Consider the following 24,670-nt stretch of genomic DNA (forward strand, 5'->3'; position numbering starts at 1 on the left):
AGAGATTTATCTATGGAAGTTGTCCACAGCCACCTGCCTAGCAACACGTTCTGGGTCAATGATGGGAGATTAAGGTAATCTGTGTTCCCTCTTCCCTTTCTTACAGCGAGAGGAAGCTGTAAACTGATACTTTGCTTAACCATTAATTTCCATGTTGTTCTCTATCTGGCCTTTATAATAAAACTGCAGTGTGCCTGAACCCACTCCAGTAAGGTTTTACATTTAAGTTTCTTCCTGATACCTCATCTTTAGATCCTGGTGGGGGACAAAACTATCAAAAATAGGTTTGTTCCTACAATTCTTAATATGCTGGGAGGTGATGAAGCTTATGCAGAGCCACTGAATACCAATAACTTTGTATAGCAGCCTCCCCAAGTGCCACAAGCCTGCAGAATTGTCGTCTGCACCTGGAGATGACAAGTAAATGAAGTGATACCTTCTATTTATTTACATGGAAACTACAACATATACAAAGAGCACAATAACATTATTTGACAGAGATATTGCCTGGGAAGAAGAAAAAAACTACTATAAATGTAAAGAATATGAATTAATAATATTTGTTTCCAGTGTTTTAGAGCTTCATTTTAGTTGCAGCTTTGCAACTAATTCTATGGACGAGTGATTTATAGTGTCTTAACAGAGAAAATGAATGAAAAACCAAGGGGTTTGAAAGTTTGTCATCTTGCTGTCCGTCTTCAGTTTAGAGTGAACAGTCACAATATTCATCTCCCTTGGTTCCTCAAGCTGGCTTTCTTTACTTAGAAACTGAATGAGAGAATCTGGTGGCCACCCTTCAGAAGGAGAATTAAATTATACCAACTCCTGGCAGATGGAACAGTGCTACGAGTCGGGGCATCCCAAAGGTCACAAGTTAAGCTTTTATTCGCCCTGCTAAAAAGGCTGTTAGTAAGGCATATGTAACAGATACTCTTGGCAGGCTGGAACAGCTCCCTTACTGTCCATGCCTCCCCAACAACCCGCTTGGCTGACCTAAGCAGAAAGAGGTCAGTGCAACTGGTCAGGGATGGAGGGGTTCTTATCACTGGGCAATGGAGGTAAGAAGAGAGCTTTCAGGCAGATGGCCGGAGAATAAATCTGAAGAAATATGTCCAAATAAAAGGGGTCACTGGTAGGAAGGTGAGCTTACTCAGAAGGTCACATTCATTGTGGTGTGTAGGAGCAGTGAGGGCATGCAGGCACCACTGCAGGTCTCTATCTGTCTTATGTCAGTGTGTCGGCACTTGGCCCTTACTGGATCAAATTAGAAATGGAAGTTTTGACCAGGTTGGATTCACTTTAAGGCTCCTGTGAAATACCACGTGTGACAATTAGGACGGGTTTATTTTGTTTTAATGAACTGCTGCCTATGCAAAGGCGAGGGTTCCAAATACCTGTGCCTAGAATTCAGTACAAGCATGCACAGATGCGAGCAATGGGAGCCTGAAGCAAAATACAACTCTTCCTAAAACCCAGGGAATCGTTAATAAACATTCCCGATAATGATCTTCAGAAACGTGTTTCTACAGTATTGAAAGAACGGAGCTGTTAGAAAATGTTTTGCTAGTGTCATCTTACTTTAGGGGGATTTAAGGGTGTTCCAGCTGGAGAGTGGGGGCGGTGAGGAGTGACGGGTGAGCGCAGCGAAGGGTTGGGTTTGTGACAGCTCTGAGAGCGAAGCGTTACTCATATGAAGGATCATGAGGGCTCAAAGCGCTGAGATCCGCGGCAGCACCAAGGGCTTTCCCGTTAAGGTCGGGATGGAGCTGCGGTCCCCTTGTCTGGCGCTTCCGTCTCCGAGCCGCCAGAGGGCAGCCGAGGTCCGGCCAGGCGGCCCTGGGCTCACCGAGGTTGTAAACAGGAGGGAGGGCTGTTTTTTATACGGCGTGATAGCGGTAGAGCAAGGGGAAATGGTTTCAAACTGAAAGAGGGGAAGTTGAGGTTAGATGTCTCTACACACAGCCTTGATGCTGAAGGCTCCCACCTATGCAGAAGGCTTCTCACAAGGCAGAGGGATGGAGTAATTGCACCTTGGCCTTTGTATCTTTTTCAGTGATGGAGCATTAACTTGGCCTTACAGAGGCATAATAGCTTGATTTCTGCCAGTTGACCCCCCACTCTGCTGTGTGCAATAACAATAAACTAGTCAATACACAGCACTATTTCTCCCACACAAAAAGGCACTATTTGGTTGGGTCTTCTTAGAAAGGAAAGGGAAAGAAAGGGAAAGGAAAAGGAAAGGGGAAAAGGAGGGGAGAGGGTGGCAGGGAAGGAAAGAGGAAAGGAAAAGAGAGGGGAAGTGAAAGGGAAAGGGAAAGAGGAATCAAAAGGGAAAAGAAAAGGAAAGAAAAATGAAGGTTTTCTAAATAGCATTGGTGTAGCTTTCAGAGATCACTGCCCGCTCAGACTGATGGAGCTCACTGAATGTAATTATTTTAAATGAGGCCTAAAGCCCACATCTATTCAGCCTGAGATGCCTTGGGTGAGATCATTTTGAACAGGGCTACTCTCTTGGTTATTTTTTAGAAGCAGATAGGCATCTCCATAGGGCAATCCAGATCTGAGGTGGGTGGCATTGGCTTTTGAAAGTGCTTCTGCCTCTCCTCTGGTTCTGAGGCTCCAAACGTACTGTCTGTTAGGGGCATGTCCTTAGGTGAAATTATTTCTTCACAGGTAGGTGCTTTGAATCAGATTTTCTTATTATTTGTCACTGTGCTAACAGAGGGGATCAGGAGTATCAGGACCTGTTAATAGAAGAGCTATTAGGACACTGTGTGATCTCTTCTTCGTAGGTTGGAAGATTATGATGATCTCATGCAAATCTGGACTCGTCAGAGTGAGATTCTGAAAGAAACCCATAGTGAATATTTCCTTGCTGATATCATAGCGTGTCAAGATGAAGAAAATCAAGCTGTCGTTTGTGAGGTCAGTCTGTCACGTGCTCTTGTTGGATCTAATCATCATGTTAGTGAAGTCATATGTGAGTGACAGCTCATGCTGCAGCTCAGTGAATAAAAAGAACAAGCTCACTTTTGGAAGGTACAATTCACAATCTGCACGCACACAATGCCCTCTGCCACTTTCTTTGTGCATGTCAGTTCTTTAGGAGTGGTATCTACTGTTAAGTAAATGAAGGAGCAGTTCGCAGTAATTGCATGGATTCTTTCCAAGTAATTGAAACAGGCCATTCTGAAAAAAAAGCATGTTGCTGTTTTAGATGTTTTGCATTATAGATGACCAATTTTTATTCCTTGCAAAAACTAATACTGCGCCTGAGAACTTGAAGCTAGTAATGTTTTCACAGTGGAAAGTGCTGTTTTGTTTTTTTCCTTCCATCTCTTGGCTCGAGCAGTCAGATCTTTTGATGAATTGAAGGTAGAAACTCAGGAATTAATTTAAATAACAAGCAGAGGTGGTAATAGTTATCACACTAAAAATTCCTCTTAATATTTCCAGGAGTTAGTAATTGTATGTGGTATTTTCAGCTGAGAGGCAGCATAACCTACTTAATTCCAGAAGTCTGCTTTCTATAGCAAATGATTTTATAAAACCTTAACATGTAATCACTGCCATTGGAAGCCAAATAGGAAACAATAAGCCATTAGTGTAATAGCACATTACAGATGGCTATCTTTATAAATAATACATTTCAATTGTACATTTATAGCTCAATATGATACCAGCAAAAGGTATTTTAGGCCCTCATAGTTTATACTTGCTGCTGCTGCAGATTGGAAAGACACCTCCATGCGAACCAAGATAGATGCCAATTTTCCCTGCAGAGAATGAAGCTGGCAACCTCTTTTTGCACATATGGTAGATGGATTGGTTAATCAGCCTCTGCTGAGCCTTGGGCCTAAAATTACACAGCAGCCAGACAACTGCAGCAACCCAGCTTTTGTTCAGTTACGCAAACAAGGCAAACAAACAATCACTTGTTGTTTGGGGGGAAAAAAATTGAACTCGATTTTTTAATTATTATTATTTTTATTGGAGTGCTTGTGGTGAAATAAGAGGGTCCTACAAACCGAACCTGTGAGTTTTCATGACATTTCTAAAAGATGTCTTCGTTACATGCATAACGGGAAAAAGAGTTTGATTGTTTTGTGGGTAAGTTGAATATAGTACTAAAAAATTGAATAGCTTCCTACTTCTAGGCTGGTTTTAACTTAAAGCCAAAGCCCACCAACATGTTAGTTCTGATTTCCCACGATCATTTTGTTTCTCAACAATAACAACTTTCTGGAAACTTTCAGTAATGTAATCAAATGTAGAGAGTGATGCCGTTTCAGCATTGCAGGCTTCATTTTTGTACTTGCCAGATTTACTTTTTCTAAAGGCTGGTTCTTAGATATTTACAGGACTTGAAAATATTCAGAGCTTTTAATTCCTCTATAGCATATATATGATATATTGTAATAGAACTGTTTGCATACTGTACAGTTGCTTTTCTTAATTAATTTTATCTTTATCTTAATTTTTGCAGGAAAATAAAATATACTTTTCAGTGTAAGCACAATTTTATCTACAGAATAACATTCAGTAATAAATCAAACACTATGGTTTGCTAAATCCAGAATTTACTTTAGCTGCACTTTAAGTTAACAAGAAATTACACTCTTCTTGGAGATTTCTCATTAAAAGGTGTTTTATTGAAACAGTAGATCATGATTTTGCCCATATAAATAATCTTAATCCCTCTGCAAATCGCTGCTTTTTTTCATGGCCTGATCTAAAAGTACCTGCTCACCTTGTTCATATGTGTGATACTGCTTTTGTATTTCAGAATGGTGATACTGTAGTGGGATTCATGAGCTTATGCTCTCAAGTAGATGTTTCCTTGCTACGTGAGTCTTTTGATCTACGGCTTTTCCATGGACTCTGTAAACCACATCCTGAAGATGTCCCAAAGGAGCCAAGCATTCCAGAAGGTATCCATATTCTGAAATTCTAGGTAGATTCACTTTGCCTTTATTTCTAGCTCCTGAACAGCTTTTGAAAATGTTGGAAGAGAATGTAGGTTTATATTAGTAAGAAAAAAACCAAATTAAATGTATCTGCTTTGGAAATGGGTGGCTGGTGTTTTTTAGTTCAGGAGAGCTGGACTGTACTCTGCTAGCATCTTGGAGGCTCTCTTTGAAACAGGTGTGTGAGATATAGGTTTCAGATTCTGGAAAGCTAAAGAATAGGGTGTATTTCCCATCAGTTGGCTTCAGTTGTGCCGTTAAGTGAAGATTTCATTTTCAAACCTGGTTCTAATGTCTGTCAGCAGCTAAGCAGCTGGATAACTGTGGCTGTTACTTCGTTTTGTCTCTTTTCCCTGTGGTCCCTTTTCTGCTCTCTCTGCTTCTTGTTTGCAGTCTTTTAGGTTACAAGATTTTGGGAGTGTTTTTGTTATGCTTTTGTGTTGGGCACGATATGACAGAGCAGCTATGAGCCACCTTACAGCAAGTGATAAATAACAGTTACACGAACGTCACCTGTTTGTAGAACAGAAATAATTTATGGTTGTTGTCTTTTTTTTCAGTGTTTTTTGTCCAGAAGGGCAATGTTATGCTATCTGCTATTAGTAATGGAATTAAAATAAACACCATTAGGTTGTTACATATCTGCTTGTTTGAACACTAAGCACCAGAAAAAAACATACAACTAGGCAGCTTCAGAGCAGTCACCAGCTGGTATCTCGGAGCTGGCAGCTGTGAGAGAGTAAAGTGAAAGAAAAAAGACTGCCTTCCAGGCAAACCTGTGTATTTCCCCCTCCCCCCCTACCACAAAGGTAAGAACCTTGCTAATAAGAGATTGGGAAACCCATCTACATAATATTTTGGTCCACACTCCTGGAGCTTCAAGAGTATTATTTCAAAATAGGTGGCAGACATATGTAGATATATAGATAGGACCGAAGGAAGAGGAAAGATGCCTTATAGTTGTCTCCTCTGAAAAACAGACCTTTCAGTCTTTTCCTGCTGTAGTGGGGCTGCCTTCCTTGTGCTGTTTGGTCAGGAACAAGCTAAGTTTGAAAGAACTTACCCACCCTGCTAAGTCATGCAAACTTGGCTCAGGATTACTTCTTCAGTAAGCTATATAAAAACGTGCTGAAAAGTATGAAATATACTTCACTTTAAAACTGTAAATATTATCTCTGTATTTTAAGTACCTGATAGATATGAGTGGTGTTGATTTCACTTTGACTTCTGTCCTACTCCTATATCAGCAAGAAGTCTAGACGACTATTTTGACCTAATCTCTCAGTTCAGCACATTTGCTGATGATCTAAAACTGGAGGCACTGGCTGGTAAACCAGAGAGCTGTGCTGCTTTCCAGGGTGGCTTGAATAGGGTGGAGAAATGGGCTGGCAGGAACCTCATGAAGTCTCTTCAGTAAAATATCTGTGCACTAATATTTGAGGGCCACTCCAAAAGTAATGCCTTCTATTTTATTATATTGGCCCACAACATCAGAGGCAAATGTTGGTGGTGTGGCAGTAGAGACTGAACCTTCCCATCAGTATTCCATTCTGTGTTGTTGCCATGTGACAGATGGCAGCAGAGGGGTAGCCTTACAGAATGGTGTCTGACATGGAAGTGCATGTGAAGCGAAGATGTGTCACTGAATTCCTTCATGTGGCAAAAATGGCACCATTGACATCCACTGATGCTTGCTGAATGTGTTTGGAGACTGAACAGTGGATGTGTGCTCAGTGAGCCAGAGGGTGATAGATTTCAGCAGTGAAAGATAGGCTGACTTCCAAATGGCCAGGTACAGCTGTCACGCCATGAAATGAAGAGCGTCTTGGTCATCTCATCCACACAAATCAGTGGATTATAACCAAGGAGCTGTGTTTGGAGCTGAATATTGGCTTCAGTGCATTAGAAACTATGGTGACAACATTGAAATATTACAAAGTTTGCACTAGGTTGGTCCCACAAATGATCACATGGGAACAGGAAGAATGCCATATGCAAGTTGGTCAGGACCTACTGAACCAGTAAGAGGCTGAACAGGACAGCTTCCTGAATCACATCGTTGCCAGGAGATGTGATGTCACTGGGGCCATGGAGTGGTGATACGTGAACTCCCCATTGAAGAAAACAATGCAGCCCTCAGTGGGTGAAGTGATGTACTCACACTCTTTGGGGATAGGAAAGGGGTGACCCTTTGGTATTTCCTTGAACCTGGACAAACTGTAAACCCTGACTGCTACATTGCAACACTGACTAAGCTGAAGGCTCGAACTTCCTGAGTCAGGCCAGCAAAAAAGACAACCTTTCTCCTGCAACACAGGAATGAGAAGCCTTACACCAGTTTGAAGACTACGGAGCTCATCATCAGTCTTGTCTGCACTGTTCTACCACACCCACCATATAGTTTGGATTCAGTGCCTTCTGACTTCTGTCTGTTTGGGTTGGTGAAAGATGAACTGCGTGGGCAACATTTTCCTCGCAATAGCAGCTGTTGAACAGTGGGTTGCCTCAGCTGGTGCAGATTTTTGAGAGCACAGTATGTAAGCTCTTGTTCACTGGTGGCAGGGATGCACTGCAAATGGTTGTGACTATGTTGATAGCTGAGAAATGTCTGTCAAATAGCGCTGTTGTGCTCTTTGTTTCTATTGTTTTCATGGAAATAAATAGGAGGCATTACTTTCAGAGTGACCTATGTAATTGTGGTAGTGGATGTTCATTTGTGATGTTGTTTACTTCTTAAGAAATATATATGCACATCAGTGTATCAGTATCCCTCTATTGGGAATGGCAAGTAAGGTTTTAGCACGGATCCTGTGAAATACCAACCTGCAGTATGGAGCCATTTCCTAACCTCTGTCTCCAGAACAGAGTGGCATCAGGAACTGCTACCTCCCTCTTGCTTCTGCCTTCTGCCTGCTGAGCAGGCAGCCTCAAGGTGCCACTCGCATTTGCAGCTTTGATAGATTCAGAGCCACAAATTTCAAGCTGCTTTTGTTCAAGAGCAGCCTTAGGAAAAGAGATTTACTGGTAGGCTTTTTCAGATCTTTTATGTACCAGTCACTGAGCATCTCAAAGGTCTACACTTGAGAAGGAACTTCTCAGCAAAGAACCTGACTGATACCATTCTTAGAGAGAGTGACAATGGAAATTAATAGTAAAATTGAGGGTGGCTCATAGCAATATATTGCTCAGGAATATTAATTCTGTTGTCACTGAGTAATGACAGAACTATTATGGCAGCTCTGCATATTTAAGAACGTGAACAATTGTAAGAATTCTGTCTTGGTAGTCCATTGCTAAGCTCACATTTGACTATTTGCATAACATATGCACGATCATATAAATGATGTTATAGCAATTGCACCTTTTCTGCAGTCCACTGTATTGGAAATCTGCTGCCAAATTGTCTAGGGAAGCTTCACTGCCTTTATATCATCTTATGTCAATAGAAGATGTGGACTTTCTTTTATTGAATTAATTGTCTGAGAATTTAAAATGCAACCCACATTCCTTTATAGAGTCATTTTATGCTCCCATATGAAAACAACAACAAGACCCAACAGGGATATTTTTTCCAAGCTCTTCAGCTTCCAAACAGAGACCACAGTTTGATATTATTTTTTGTTTTCCTTTCAAAATGTAACGCTGAATAATAATGAAAGAGCGTATGAAAATCAGTGTTTAACATAATATTGATATGCCACTTACATTTCAGGGTAATTACAGTAATTTGGTTGTTACTCTATGTGGTGTCAGGAATTAGCAGCTAGAAAACACGATGCCGTGGGAATGATTCAAGGGCTTTTCATCAGGCTTCATGGTGAACTGGCTTCTGAATCCTGCTGACTGTTACCTCTGCTACCAACCCAGCAATCACAGAATTATTTTAGTTTTTTGGTTCATTTTCCTTCATTTAGTGCAACTGTATTTAATATTCTTCACAGTCACTTGTGTACAGCCTGCATGTAAACAGCGATGTAGCTGTATTTGACAGCAGTGGATGGTGGAGCCATAAAGGGATTTCATTTTAATGTAAAGTCAGAAACAACATATCAATATTTACATGACAACAAGAAGCTTGTATTAATTAACTTCTGACACCTGCAAGGCTGTTTATAATGAGGAATGTAGCTGGGTTAATCAAGATGACATTTGATCATTTCTGTGCAGTCTCACATCTGTGGTACCCCTGGAGAAACCTTGATTTCTAACCTCCGTGTTTCTTCTTGCCCTGTGAAATGCATTTGCATTCTTTTCTCCTAACAGACAAATAGATTTTCAGATAGCAGATTTTTAAAAAGACTTGGAACTTTAAACCTTTGAATTGAAACCTCATTACAGCATGAATAAAAATACTTGTGACAATGGATGCAGCTTAGATGGATTTCCTGTGGTAAAGCTCAGAGAGCAGAGAGAAGAATTTTGTTGTGCTCTGACTTTCGATGGTTTTTCTCCTCCTCTTGCAGCTCAAGCTTGGTCTTTCCCATGTTCCTAATGCTTTCAAATGTAGGGATGTGCTGACCTAATCTGTTTTATACAGCCACAATACCTAAACCTGAAGAGTTTATTGGTTAAAAGTTATTTTCAGGCTCAATTTTTAAGAGATTGTATCTGTAAACTTAGAGAGGTGACAAGATAGGGAATGGCAAAACTATTGAAGACAGATTTTCAGGGGCTTAGATACAGCAACTGACACTTAGCTTTAGTAATTTTGGTGGTTATTTGATGGAATATGTCAGCTTCAATAGTACTTGAATGTTTCTTTTGCAGGTTGATGAACTGAATAATTTTAGTCCGTAAAATTGATTTTAGATGTGGCTTTTCTGAGAGGAGATCAGGTGATCTCTGGTTGTGAACACCCTCACTTTCCACCGATGTTAGATCATAGAATGCATCACCATGTAGATTTAGGAATTACTTTCCCAAAAATACTTCGTGTCTGCTGGAATGGTGGTTGCCTACTGCCTAACAAGCATTAAGATGTTATGACAGTTAGTGGTCTACTCTGTAACATTGATGCCAGGTATCCGGAGTGTTCTGTAGATTGGTTAAGTAATTCAAAAACAACGTAACACATCTTGTATGTTCCAAATTGGTTTGGGGTATTTTTGTTGTGGTTTCTTACCTTTTAATTATCCACTTTGTATTTGCCTCCAGACAAGGGATAGAAAGGTAAAAATATATATTTAGATGTTTATCTAAACTCCTTGACATGTAGATGTTTGCTTTAATTGGCTTAAGCGCTTCATTAGAAATGCTGTGAGCATATACACACATACATTGCATCACATTAGTATATATTGTGGCTGTTTATCATGTCAGTCAGTGATTAAAAAATGATTCATCAAATGGCTACAAGTAATTTCATCCAGTCAGCTTAGTTTCCCGTTTTACTCACAAGAATATTGTTACCCCAGTTGAGATGAAGTAAACTGGAGGGTGGCTATAATGTTACCAAGGAAAGTAGGATGATGATAAAATTATACAATGACATATGAGGCAGTTTTGGACTTGCTCTTTGCTTACAGCAGGAGGGATTTTGTTCCCCTGATCTCTGTCTTGAGCTTCAGGGACATGAGAATTGTGGGAAGCCTGACTGCCAGTAAAGACTAAAAATTCATTGAGTACCTCAGCCTTCTCCATATCTGTTAATGCTCCATTCTAATTTTTCAGAGGGGTGCAATCTGCTTTCTTTTCTAACCAGTGTGTATGTTTAGTTCCATCTGTGCCTTGATTTTCCTGAACCCATCTCTGAGAGACCAGACATATTCATCTCAGAACAGTCATTCCTGCTTTTGCTGCTTGTACTTTTCCTTTTTTTCCCTCAGTGTGGCCAGTAGATTCTAGCTCAGCCATGCCATTTTACTGTCACCTCTGCTTCCTTCTTGTGCTGGGGGATGGAGAGCTCTTGTGCTCTCAGAAAGGTGTCCTTAAAGAACTGCCAGCTCTGTTCCATTCCTATGTTTGCAAGGACAGTTTTCCAGGGGATCTCATCCAGTAATTCCTTAAACAGCTGAAAATTTGCTCTCCTGAAGACTACACTCTTTGCTAAGCCCTTGTTCCTCAAGATCCCAAATTTGTCCAGGTCATGGTCACTACAGCCCAAACTTAACCTCTTTAATGATCTCTGCATTAACGAGCACCAGGTCTGGTAACATTTCATCTCTGGTTGGTCTGTCCAAAACTTGGGCAGTTGTCCTCAGTGGACTCATGATCTGTCATGCAGATATAAGACCTGGTTTCTGTTAATTTGATTGCCTTTCCTTTCAGTGGAGCCCTTTTATTCCTTTTTTATGCTGCTGATGTCTAACAGCCTACCGAGGCTCTGGTCATTGCTACTATGGGCATTCCACGTGCAGTTCAGTGTAAGTCTGGCTTTTGGCTGAAAAATCATACACATAAAAATTGGAGTTGGCTGGCAAAGTGCTTTGAAGCAGTTACTTCAACATCCAGTAAAAGAGCATTTCTTAGATAAGAGCATTTTTTAGACAAGGCAAAAACTGGCAAACTGTGAAGGACTGATCAAATGGCAAACACCTTTTGTAAGAAATGAAATAAGGGTTAGAGAGTAAGTTGAAATTATCAAATGAGAAGGAAATTTAAATCCCCGTTTCTTATCCCTGTTTGCTCCATTAGGAGCATTGCTTCTGGATTGAGCATCGTTGCTCATTCTTATGGTCATCAGAAAAGAAGGTAGCAACAGATGTTGCTTCAAAGATACTAGTCAATACACTGGTCTCTTCTGTTTTTCCCTTCAGTTAGAGTCACAAACTATTACGTATAATGTAAGAGTTAGGAGTTGCTTCCAAACTCTGTTTTATCTATCTTAAATCCATTTATCTGATTTATCTGATTTTTCCTTGAGATCAGATTGTCTAATGAAGTTCTAGCCAAGTAAATACAGGAGAGTCTGTTTTAAACGTGTTTTATTACAAATAAATAAAACCAGCCTTTCAACAGAAGCAGTCTGTCACACCTACTCATCAGTTATCACTGTGATTCTGATGGTTAAGCTTGCATTTTTAGACCTGATTTGTTTATTCTTTTGCATTACTCAGGTGAAGATTACTCAGGTGAAGCAGAAACCGTTTCATCTCAAAACTTGGAGGACATTAGTGATGAAGATGCAGCTGTGCAGGTAATACACAGCAGTACTGGTGATTTTAAAGCTAATTTGAAGCAGTGGTGAAGGCTGTTGGGACAAGCAGTGTTTCCTGTTTCTGCTTCTGCACTGTCCCCTGCTGGCACCCACACACACAGATTATAATTGCTTTAGCTGGGGTCTGTGTAGAGGTAGTTCTTATGGTTAACCAGAGAAGTTTATCCATCTGGTTCCATTTGAACAGTGGGCAATATGAAAATTGGAACAAGTGGCACTCAGGGAGAAAAGGGATGGGGCCTGCCCTCATCTGTGTATATGGGAATTTGTGGCTTCAAGAGGCCCCTGATGAATTTGTGAAGAGAGCATTTCTGTAGCAGGGATGGAGTCTGCTTACTTGGAAAGGTGTCTGAGTATTGAGATTTTGACTACATGATGTTACCAGGCTTCAAATCTCTTACTGACAGAAAGCTATCAAAGCTGTTAAAAGTAGCAGTATAGCTTCAGTTTTCTCCCATAATTTGTGGAACTCACAACAAGGGCCCTTGTTCTGACTGTGTGTTTTCTGTTGTTTCTGATGGTGAAGCTCAACCTGATAAAAGAGCATTAGTATGAAATGTATTGATGCGTTTGTCAAAGTGACAGGTAAAATTCTGCTTAGAATGCTGTAAAATAGGAATGACTCAAGACCTTAATTTAAAAAAATGAAAATATTTTCTGGAATGTTTTATGTGATCACTACTTCTGTTATTGCAGAAAGATGGAGTGATTTCCCCTACTAAACTGGCTTTAGATGATGTCATACATGGAGATTTTCATGCCTCAGCAGTATCCCTCCTTGAGGCTGAAGAAAAAGACACTTTTCGTCCAATATATAGAGGAGCTTCAAATGCTTTCTGTATTCGTATATTTTTCATTGATGAGAAGTATGAAACTAGGTAAGTGTGGATGACTGGTTACCGCTTTTCTAATCTTAGTAATAACTTTTAAAGTCTTAGTTTTCAGACAGATCTGAAAGTGACAGCACCTGCTGCAGATAGGTTAGATTCTTCTCACCTTTTATTCCCCCTCCCCCTCTATTATTTTCTTTTACTTTAACTGATAACTTACTGAAACTTTCAACCTCCAGCTACAACTTCCTATGAAGGAAGAAAAGTAAGTTACTTTTGGTGCAGGAATAGTGATTGAAGGTATTAAAGAGCTTGGGGGATACCAGTAGTCACTGATCTCCATCTGGACACTGAGCCACTGACCATTACTCTGTGGGTAGAATCTTGCAACCAGTTCTTCATCAATCAAACAGTTCACCAATCAAGTCTACATCTTTCCAGTCTGGAGAGAAGAATATTGTGGGGTACTATGTTAATGGCCTTACTGAAGTCCAGCTGGATGACATAAGTGTCTTTTCCCTTGTTTACTGATGCAGTTATACCACAGTAGAAGGTTGGTCAGGCAAGACCTGCCCTTGATGAAGCTGTGCAGTCTGTCTCATATCCCCTCCCTCTTTTCCATGCGTCTTAGCATAGCTTCCAGGAAGATCTACTCTATGATCTTCCTCAGTACAGAGCTAAGGTCGACATGTAGTTGCCTGTGTCATCCTTCCTACCCTTCATAAAAATAGGTGCAACAATGCCTGCCCAATCTTCAATCCTTCCTAATCTGCTTAAAAGCAGGTGCGACAATGCCTTTTTTTCCAGTAACCAAGGACTTCACCTCACTGCCATGACTTTTCAAATGTCATGGAGAGTAGCTTGACAACTAAATCAGCCAGTTCCCTCAGGACTTTGGCATGCATCTCACGAGGACCCATAGACTTATGGGTGTTCATGTTCCTCAGGAGGTTGTGAACCGTACAGTGAGAGGGGCTTATTTCTTCCAACCCATGAGCTCGGGGTGTATGAAGAACAGTTGCCTGTGAAGACTGAGGCAAAAATGTTGTTGAGAACCTTAGCCTTCTCCTTGTCTGCTGTTATCAGCTTGCTTATATTGCTCACAAGAGGGAGAGTATGCCTTCTTGAACTTTCCTTTTCTTGTTGATGTACTTGTCAAAGCCTTTCTGGATCTTCTTTGCAGCCTTTGCCAAGTCCAGGTCTAGTTGGGCCTTCCTGACCCATCTCTACACAGCCTAGCAGCATCCCTACAGTTCTCCCAAGGCACCTGTCTCTGCTTCTACTCCTCAAAGAGCTGGAATTTGACTTTCCTAAATTTAACATCCTGGTTTTAGTCTTTGTATGTCCTATATCCTTTAGGAGTATGAACCCCACCATTGCACTGTTGCTCCAATTCTGATGTCACCAATCAATCATGGTGCAGGAAGTCTGTTCAAGAGTGGTTAATTTATGGACAATCTAAAAAAGAAATACAAATAGATGCAGGCTAATTTTTGCAGAATAAAATAACGTTTTGAAGTTATACTGAGGTGATGAACTTACTCTGGAATGATCTAATGTGCTGAAATAGCAAAACAAAAGAGTAATCTACTGTAACTATGTTTGGAAATAACATCTCTGTAGGCTGGTTGAGTTCTCTGCTCATAACATCCTTCTCAGGATAAGGATCTGTCATTTCTTTGTCCACTTTTGACATTCTATCTACTGTAAGAACCACTGCTGTTTCTGTTCAAGATATGTTCACTATGTTTATCGCTGAATACTGCAGTCCCTTTCTTCTTTCCCTGGAGACATCTTGGATTCCAAGATGAATATCTTCAAGAAGCTAGCATTCCTTTCTTCAGTTTTCCTCTAAGATTAACAGTCATATAGTCTTCTCCTCAGAGCTGAGGATCATGTTATTTTACAGTATTTTCCATGTACATTTCCCTTGCTTTCACTATATTGATCCACCTGTTTGTGAAAGAATCTGACCACTAGAAAAGCAAATATGTCTGAGATGATGGTATGAAGTAATCCTGACTGTATCTCGGAATTTTGTCATGAAGAAATTGCTGCTGACCCTACAGAGCATGGATCCAGAAATAGTAATTTGGTTGTAATGTAGGTACGATTATATCTTAGCCCTTGAGGGAAGTATACTGCTGAGGAATTTATGTTATCCAGTAAAGTTGCTAAATATTTCCATCTCTTATGTCTAGAGCTGTTATGTGGCTTGCCAGTATATATGAAGTGAAATGTGAAGGAACAGAATTGCTAGTTTCTACCTACAGATATTTGATACCTTTTTAACTCCTTGAAAATTGTTCTATATCTCCATTCTCAAGTTCCTTGATACCAAGAAGTTGCTGGACGCCACAGAACAGGAACATACATTTAGTGCTATCCCTTCCTCTACTTAACTATTTCCTGAAGTAGTTATAATTATGTATTATATATATGTTGGCCACAATGTTTCATATTAATTTTCAAATTGTTCACTCAATCACAAATATTTTAATTAAAAATTATTTCTCCTTCCATCCAGTAATAATGTCGCTGTAGAAATTAAAGGGAACTTAGTTATTTTCATTGCAGGTCTGATGGGGAGAGGTTCTATTCTGAGGTAACAGACATCCATATAGAATATCTTTGGAAGTCACATTTTTTATTATGGAATAATATTACATAAAGCTTCCTTATAACTGTGTTCGATAGGTTTAGAGCTTTTCGGTATCCTTATACATAGGAGAATCAGGATTAATTTGGTAGATTTCATATGTCTTTTACAACTCAAATGTCACCTTTCACTGTCTGTGTGGAACAGAGTATGGAAGTACTCAAAACCAGTAGGTGAGAAGTGGAAAGGAATAAAATATTTCGTACATTTGTGAGGAAGTAAATGTTGAAATGTTTGGGATCTGCTTGTTACGCACATTATCTAACTATGTTTACTCTTGGTTACAGATCACTGGATTTTTTGCATTATGTTTTCAAGCTTTTTCCGGTACGTATACCTTAAAGTTATAAAGTTATAAAGTTTGCTTGCATGTTTATGCTTGGAGGGACAATTGCAGCTGACAGCAATAGTATATACATGCAGTGCCTGAATAAGTCAGTGACTTGCAGGAATACCCTGTGGTATTCCTATGCTGTCCTGTGCTGGGTTACCCTAAGAGCTCTGACTTTTCTTCTTGGCTGCTTTTGGGCTTTATGTGTTGTGCACATAAGTTCTTTGTTTATGTTTCATAGGTATGTTTCATAGTGATTGATTTTTGGTTTTTAGTGTCTAGGAAATTACACTATTAATGGAATCAGTAGTATTTCCAGAATGTTTATATTAAAGCTAACGTGAGGCAAAGAAGATTGTGGATTTGCAGTGCAGTAACTATTTCACCTTAACTCCCTGTGTAATCAATCTGTATCTGAGGCAACAAAGTATATTTCCTAAGGCATCCCTAATGTACGCTGTAGTATTGTAAATTCCCACTACAAATTAATACATGGTAGCATCCTTTAGAGACAGCTTACCACTGATGCAGAAGTGGTCCTAACTATCAGCACATACAGAAATGCTTCTCACTTCTAAAGAAAGTTCTCAAAGAAAGTGAGCACAGAAGATCCCATGTCTCTTAGTAATTTATTCATTCACCAATATACCTGCCATCTGCAGTTTCTTGAAACAAAATGTCTCAATGAAATCACCAGGGGTAGTAAGAAAAATTAACCACATGATAATCTTATATTGTCTGCAAATACAGTGTGTGTTTGTGATGTGTATCTATCCTGTAACATGTACGTACCAGAAATGCCAAATTCAGGACCAGCTGGATATCGAAGTATACATACAAACTTGCACCACATAAAACTGATAAATGCAAAGTCAATCTGTGCTTTCATACTGACTATTTGTTGAAGATTTTAGGGCATGCTGCTCTAGTTGAGGGTCTCACTTAGCTGCAAATGTGCAAAAGATCCCAGGGAGATATACATTGTCTTAAAATTCCAGTGCAACAGAATTACAGAGTAGAAAAAGAACCTATAAAGGAAAATAGGTCAGCTCTAAAGGTCTGGGCATAAGGAGTAATGTTTCCACTGAGGAAGTAAATTAAAATGGGGAGAAGAAGGACCTTTGGGGAATGCCAGGATAAGGCTTTACTATTGTGTAAGACTTTACTACTGGAGCCAAAAGACTCAGGTCTGTAAGCTGAGTTAATGTTGGGCTTTCAGTTCCTTTGTGCTGCCTGCGCATCAAGCCATCTAGGTAAAGCAACAAATGTTGTATATGCATTTTAAGCAAAGTATTCGGTTTATTTTCTTTCTGTCTCCTGTAGTCAGAAGCTTTTGTGTAAAGTTGGCATTGAGATCACTGAGAGTCTATATTCTCTGCATATGTTTTCAGGATAAAGACTTCTGTATCATCCTTGTGCCACATTGTGTACCAGAGTTCTACCTGATCCGGAGTTTTGTTCGAGTCGCCCCTTCCTGTACTTCCCAGTTTGATCGTGAGCTTTACATGTTCCACTGTGCAGGACTGCTCAAGTGAGTCATGTGCCTCACAACAAATGAAGCACTCTGAATTAGTTTTATGGGATATACTTGTATTGTCCAACCTAACATCAGATGTATATTCTTGCATGGTACAGTGCAGCATCTTTCAAATTGGTGGCCTGAACCTCAGAACAAAATGGTTGAATAGCACAGGTCTGTGCCTAAAACAATCTTTAGCAACATTACTGCAACTGTTTCACTTGTTCTGGAGTGAATTCTAAGCCTACTGAGGTACTGCTGGCATTTCTGTAATTGACTTTATAGAAGAAAGAAAAAAAAAAAGCAATAAGAGGGCTCTTCTCTCATGTAATTAGTGATAGAACTAGAGGGAATGGTTTCAAGCTGCGACAGGGGAGGATCAGGCTGGACATTAGGAAGTATTACTTCTCGGAAAGGGTAGTCAGGCACTGGAATGCACTGCCCAGGGAGGTGGTAGAGTCACCGACCATGGGAGTGTTCAAGAAACATTTGGATGTTGCGTTGAGGAATATGATTTAGCTGGGAAGTATTGGTAATGGTTGGACTAGATGATCTTCTAGGTCTTTTCCAACCTTGAAAAATTCTGTGATTCTGTGATTCATCTAAAACTTGTATCTTTGTATGTTAACCAAGCTACCTCATTGTAGAACAAGGCCAACAGAGAAATGCAATGCCACCATTTGACCCTTTGGACTTGGATTAGCTTGAATAACATTAATATTTGAAGGCCAGGTGTAGACTTAGTTCTTGGAAGCAGAAAATAGTTATCTGTAGTAATCCACATCTGGAACATATACATACAGTAGTTACTTCCTTGTTGAGTATCTGTTCTACCTAGGTTATCTCTAGGTTTTTATTCGTGTTCAACCACCTGTTTCATTTATTTCAAATTCTGTGGTACTCTGTATGTTTCTGTAGCCCAAAATACTGGCAAACTGGGATACAGAACCTCTCTTCTTATGATTTTTGTTACATTGCATATAAGTTTACCAGTGTTTTGTTGGTATGACAAGCTGGCCCAAACACCAATCTTAAATTTTTGGCACAGTTGGAGATTTTCTCTTATGTTTCTTACTAATGTAACTAAATACTACTTGATTTCAGAGAAATACTTCTGTTTTAATTGCATACTTAATCACTGTTGATGGTATACAAATAGCTTGTGCAGGAACTGGCCAGCTACTCTTGGACTTATGCGGAAGATTTTTACCATGGGGTGGAATTGAGCTTCTGTGTATTATGTAAGAATCCAGCTGGCCAAAGATAAAGCCACTGGAGTAATTCCTGTTAATCTCAGTCACAGCTGTTCAGCACTACAGCAGTAGGATTGGTAGTCATGAGTCCTTTTGCGATTTTGATAAAAATTAAACTTGTTATCAAGGTTGTTAAAAGACCTTAAAATTCTGATTGAATTGTGCATATTCCAAGCAATACCCCAGCCTTTCCGTGGCAACAAAATAGGGTTATTAGTTGCATTTTCCAGACCCTTTACAGCAGTGCTAGAAAGGAAGAAAATAATAGTCTTCAAAAAAGATGTGGAGGAAACCAGGTGAAGCTTTTAGAAAATTTCTATGCACAACTCAGTGCACAACAGCAGATAACTCGCTTAGAAAAAAATATGAAAAAGTAAAAGATCAATATATTGTACTTGCACCAAGAGCTTTCAAAAGGCATGTGAGTGAAAAGGACATCACATAAAATGGATTAAAAGGAAAACAGGGGTAAGAAGGTGGGAATCTGAAGACATGAAAGGGCAAAATCAGAAGAGGCGCAGGCACAAAATGAGATACTGATTAGCAAAGGTTGGAGAAGGAGTGAGAAAAAGTGTTAAGTACACAAAAAGCAAGAGTGCAGCAAATGGAAGTATAGGTCTGCTACTTAACAGTGAAGGAGAAAAAATAACAGATGAGAAGGCATAGGCTGAACTGCTTAATGGGTACTTTCCTTCAATTTTCACTAAAAGGCATAATAATAATAACAGTGTCCTGGCTTCTGGGCAGTCAAAGGAACTGGGCATCTGAAGTGAGTTAATTCTTCGCTGGAAGAAAAATGAAGCCAGACCTTGGATAGTCCTTCCAACTCTTTCATACTCACAATAGGTCTGGTTCTTTTAACTATCCACTTACTTATTTTAAAATGTTTATATTATTTACATGCTCTGTTTTTTTCTAGCACTAGAAATGTACTTCATTATTGGTTTAGTTGCTTCCTCCTGGACATGTGGAGAGAACTCAAATCAACGGGCACAATAAAGTAGCAGGAAGATGGAATGCTTATAGGTTGCAGAGTTAACCAGATTGTTGGTCTTGCTGGCCTTCATCCTCATCACTTGTTTGATCTTGTAATTAACTGTCTGTGGAAATGTCTTAACAAGTGTGGAAACCCAGCCAAAGCTCACTTAGAAATTGAGGATTAGGTTGTCGTTTGTATGCCAGATGCAGGGCTTCTTGTAGAAATCAGTAATCAAATGTACATTCTTGAGCAGTCAGATAGTTGAGTTGAAAGTATTTGATGAGATTGAGCTGTAAAATTTCCCATAACATATAATATATTTGGTATTTTTATATTATTTTGAATTAGCTGGCACTTACAGGTTATTAAATAGATGTATTATAGGTTATAATTAAGTATCTACCTGTGCAACCTGGTATAAGGAGGCTGCTTTGGCAGAGGGATTGGAATAGATCTTAGAGGTCCCTTCCAGCCCCTACAATTCTGTGATTGTGTGATATTCATTAGAACCATGTTCCACAAAATCCATTTCATTGTAAACTTAGGCTGAAGACCAGGCAAGTTTAAATTTAAGAAAAGAAAATCAGGAATAGAAGTTATACCACACAAATTACAAGTTTTTAGTAAACTGTGGATGAATGATCTTAATTCTTGCAAATGAAGTTATATTTGAGTTCCTTGGCAGCGCTCATCAGTCTTGGTAGCATAAGCCTTGTTTAACCAAGAGTGGCCAATGCCTTTATCAGGCAACAGAATGATTTCTCAGCTACTGTAGATGGTCACTGAAGTAATTTTTTTTCATAAGCATTGGGTAGGAACATGTTTCCCAACTGAACTGGTTACACGTTGGTATATTCCTGTCTCTAATTAACATGTTGTTGGTTGTATATGTTGCACATTTTTATACCATGTCACTATGATGTGACTACTAATTGGCACTCTTACATTTAGCAGTAGCATTTTATTCTTTGCTCCATATCTGGGAATGACAGTTGGCTCTGCTTTTTTTTTTTTTTTTTTTTTTCTCTTTTCTTCCTCTTGTTTTGTTTCTTATTTCCTCTCTTTCTTTTCTTTTGTTTCCCTGTTGTGTTCCTTCCTGTCTCTGCTTTTATTCTCAAAGGTGTGGGATTTTTATGATTACAGGTATGGCAAGTGTTTGCTGTATGGGATTGGGCTGTAGGTGCTTAAGCACTAAGTGTTTTATAGTATTTAAAGCAGCATTCTTGAGTTGGTTTAACCAGGTATGTGGTCTTCTCTGTTACTGAACTATAAAATATGCATTTGGAACAGTCACAGCAATCAACTCCAGTTTCCAAAAGAATTATTTGGTGCTTCTGTAAGATGCATCTTCACATACACAGGAAATCTAGGGTATAATTTGTCATAAGGCAAACCTTTATTCCTTTCTGTTGTTGTTGTTTGTTTGTTTGTTTCTTTTTCCTTTTTTTAATAGGTCTTTTAATGTTAGAAGAGCAACATCCAGCGATATACTTGGAGTCAAAATGCTCATTAAAACACTTGCCTTGAACAAAAGCATATTGAATGACTTAAATACATTTATTTTGGCTCGCAGGGATCCAGTGAGTATTTGTGACTATATTTAGAATACAGTGGATACATACTGATAAATACAATTTACAATTAGTTATGTTTCTCTAAACTGGTGTTCTCTATGTAACCAATTGGTAGCAACAGTTGGTATAAGTTGCATTCAGCTTGACTTGATGGTTAAGCCTATTTGTGGCCTACACCAATTAACCCTTTCATTGCACACTTCTCAAATACAGACACAGAAATAGGCTGGTTCCTTTTTTTGGCCACTTTTTCTTGCACATACATCTGATTGCGTGATGAACATGCACATGTGTTTTGTTATAGGGGCTTCTTTTTCCTTCGTATAATGCAACCAGATATATGTCCATCAAACAATAGGAAACATGCATTTTTGTTTCATGGTGGGACATGCTGCATAGACAAAATGCTATTAACATTACCAATCATGCAATTGTAGGAAAATCCATTTTATGCTTCTACTGATGAAGACTATATCTATATATTAATTAATATAATTTCCTAAGATCTGACCTTAACCCGGGACTAAATTAGAGTATAGCTTTGCTATAGCAGCTAGATCCTAAAGTAAGCTTTAATCCAGTATGGTTCCAGCTATATATATATCTACATATATACACTGTTATACTGTTATATATTATGGACTGTTTGAACATTATGCCTTGAGGTATGAAAGAAGTGCTGAATTGGAGTTGTGCTTATGCAGATATATTCTGGGAAAATATTCTAATTGTGCTTATGTGGTGAAATACACATTTAGGATAAAATGACAAGATCAGTCATAAAATAGGAACTGTGCTTATGATGCTGTTGCCTTGCAGGACGGGACCCCAGTGCAGGCATTTGTAGCAGAAGTTTTGGATCAAATAGTTGGCATTTCTGTCATTAGAGACGAAATGGTAAATCCTATTTATATATTCCCCATTTGTTATATCTGTATGAAAATGCTAACAATTAGCATTCAGCACCAAAGGTTGAGTTCTATGCTTGCCACTATACAAATACCTAACGGAAGATATATGTAGAAACCACTGTTTCTTTCTCTCTTTGCTACATAGACAGTATCACTTTAATTTTCATAGACAGTGATTGGTGCACACATGAAAAAAATCATCCTGATAGTTGCAAGAAGCTTCTTGATGGATTCTGGAAGTATACCTCCTACGTCCCTGTTTTGTTCTTTAGTACAAAGCCATTCTGCCTCTAGGTATTGGGAATCACTTATTTTCCCCTTGATTTCCAAAATCGACAAGTGGTTTTGCTAAGCATACTGTGATGTGCAGAGTAGCAGCTCTCCTTTTAGATTTACTTTCTTAATCTTTTTCCCCACCAGTGGCTTTTGAGTGATTATAAATTGAACTTAACTTCAAAACATACGAACAAAAAACATGCTCTACTGGAGTACCAAAAAAAAGTTTCACATTATTCTTGGAAAGTAATGTTCTTTATTTCTTTGAGTTGTGGCCTTCTGCTGCTGTTGGAAAAGTAGATTTAAGATCTTTCAACAGCTGCTGTGCTTAGTTCTTTAACTAAGGAGTTGTTGCTTCTATATACAAAAGCAACTCTTACTTATACTAAAGGCCTTGAGTTAAAAGGATGCTACAGTTTCCTGAGTACGTAAGTGTACAAAATTCTCCACTTCTCACTTCAATATGGGAAGTTTCTTGGACAGCGTTTCTTACACACTTCTTTTCTGTCAAGTTTTCCTTTTTTGGTTTAAGTTTTGTGAGGGGACAGTCTGGACTTCTGTCTTTAGTCAGCAAAACAAGGATGTTTTCTTTCTTATTTTTTCATGGATGCCCATTGATCTGTATCAGATATTGTCGTGAAGGAGTCACATATGCATTCCTTGTAAATAAAGGTGGGCATACACAAGAATAGATTTTGATACAGTGACAATATATTTGAGAAAGATGTGTCCCATCAGTCTGCTTTGGTTGAGAATAACCCTCAATAGCACTTCCTTTCACTGTTCTTACTTAATTCTGTAATTGGTATAAAATTACCTCATTGACACTTGCTAAAATATCATAGATATAGATTTTTAAACACTGCTCATTTCCAGATTCTTGTTTTCCAGGACATTTTGTATATTCAAACACATTACAACATTGAAGACTTCATTCATTTTAATGACTACCAGCAAGAGGAACATGGGGAGCTTTACCACTTCATCTTAAATCCGATATTTCGTCACTATACCAAACACTTCCTAAAGGAGATCCTTCGCTTGGCCCACAAATCTTCTCTTTTCTACCCTATTTATCCACAGTGTGCAGAGGGCAAGGTAAGAATGAAGTTATTTTGATTTTATATATTAGACATTATCACCTTAGCTCACTTGGTTCTTTTTGCTTCTATGGCTTTTGGAAAAAAAGGCGTTTTCTTGGTAACCTGGAGCAAGTTGTACTTTCTTTTCTCCTTCCATCATTTAATCTGCATTCACAGATACAGCTGCTGCATAGAAGGTTTAGTCCATAGTGCTCAGTCAGCAGTGCATGCGAGTCAAAACTTACTCAATATCTTCAAGAAGCATTTGGAGGAGCACGAGTTTGAAGTGGCTTTGTCCTTGGCCCTTACTTTACCTAGACTGTGAAGAGAGAAAAGCTCTCCTTAGGGGGTCGCTGCTTCTGAGCTGCATCACTCTTCATAAGTGTCTATTTTTTGGTTGAATTTAGAAGATCCTTAGGGCATCTGTTCTCTAAGTATAGCTAGATATCATAAGTTACATACATTTGTAACAGTAGAGGAATGGTGTATTGAGTACCTCCTCGCTTGTTTCTAGGTGAGGTATATATCCTTCTTACCCACATAGCTTCTCATGTTGCTGTTGCCTCATGTGTTGTCAGACTCTCTATAAATGTGCTGTAGTACTGATAAGGAAGTTTCCCAATAGATCTGTTCCAGGATGAGGTAACAAGCATTCAGTATTCCTAGTCCTACCTAAGTAGGACCCTGTGTCTGAGTTGAAAGCCATAGTTATCTGGTCACCTAAGCTCCTGCCAGAGTTAATGGAGAAAACACAGTGCATCCAGAGGGCAGTTCATCAATCATAACCACCAATCTTAGGACAGGAACAATTGCCCTCTGGAGATGCTCACCTCTTCAGCTCTGGGGAGGTGTCTGCATGGCTAGCTAGATTAAGCTCCAATCTCTTAGATGGTGACTGAGGTGAATTCAGTCCTCAGTGACTTATGTGGTTTTGAAATGGCCACCCTTTTTAACATAGGAATTTTGACAGATTGTGAGGGTCCATTTTCAGAAGGGTGTATTTTACTGCTTCTCCAGTGTGCATTTTGTGGAGTTCTATGAAGTGTCCTCTTGAGAAACTAATGTCCTTGTGTAGCATTAGCTTCTCGGGTTCTTCAGAGGTACTTACAAAAATGCAGTTTAATGGCAGTGGT

At 39.2% G+C, this 24,670-nt stretch overlaps 1 protein-coding gene across 4 annotated transcripts in view; it reads left to right on the forward strand.

The window, feature by feature from the left end:
* The window catches only part of CFAP61 (cilia and flagella associated protein 61), an 86,792-nt gene that overhangs the window by 7,933 nt on the left and 54,189 nt on the right, over positions 1–24,670 (forward strand). For all 4 annotated transcript variants that reach the window (XM_072331640.1, XM_072331641.1, XM_072331642.1 and 1 more), the window contains 9 exons: positions 2,793–2,925; positions 4,787–4,931; positions 12,023–12,102; positions 12,820–13,001; positions 15,900–15,939; positions 17,335–17,474; positions 21,148–21,274; positions 22,088–22,165; positions 23,347–23,553. In XM_072331640.1, the coding sequence (XP_072187741.1) occupies positions 2,793–2,925; positions 4,787–4,931; positions 12,023–12,102; positions 12,820–13,001; positions 15,900–15,939; positions 17,335–17,474; positions 21,148–21,274; positions 22,088–22,165; positions 23,347–23,553 (1,132 nt within the window). The remainder of the gene's footprint in view (positions 1–2,792; positions 2,926–4,786; positions 4,932–12,022; positions 12,103–12,819; positions 13,002–15,899; positions 15,940–17,334; positions 17,475–21,147; positions 21,275–22,087; positions 22,166–23,346; positions 23,554–24,670) is intronic.

The sequence above is a fragment of the Excalfactoria chinensis genome, chromosome 3 (genome assembly GCF_039878825.1).
Source record: "Excalfactoria chinensis isolate bCotChi1 chromosome 3, bCotChi1.hap2, whole genome shotgun sequence".
NCBI classification, from domain to species: Eukaryota; Metazoa; Chordata; class Aves; order Galliformes; family Phasianidae; genus Excalfactoria; species Excalfactoria chinensis.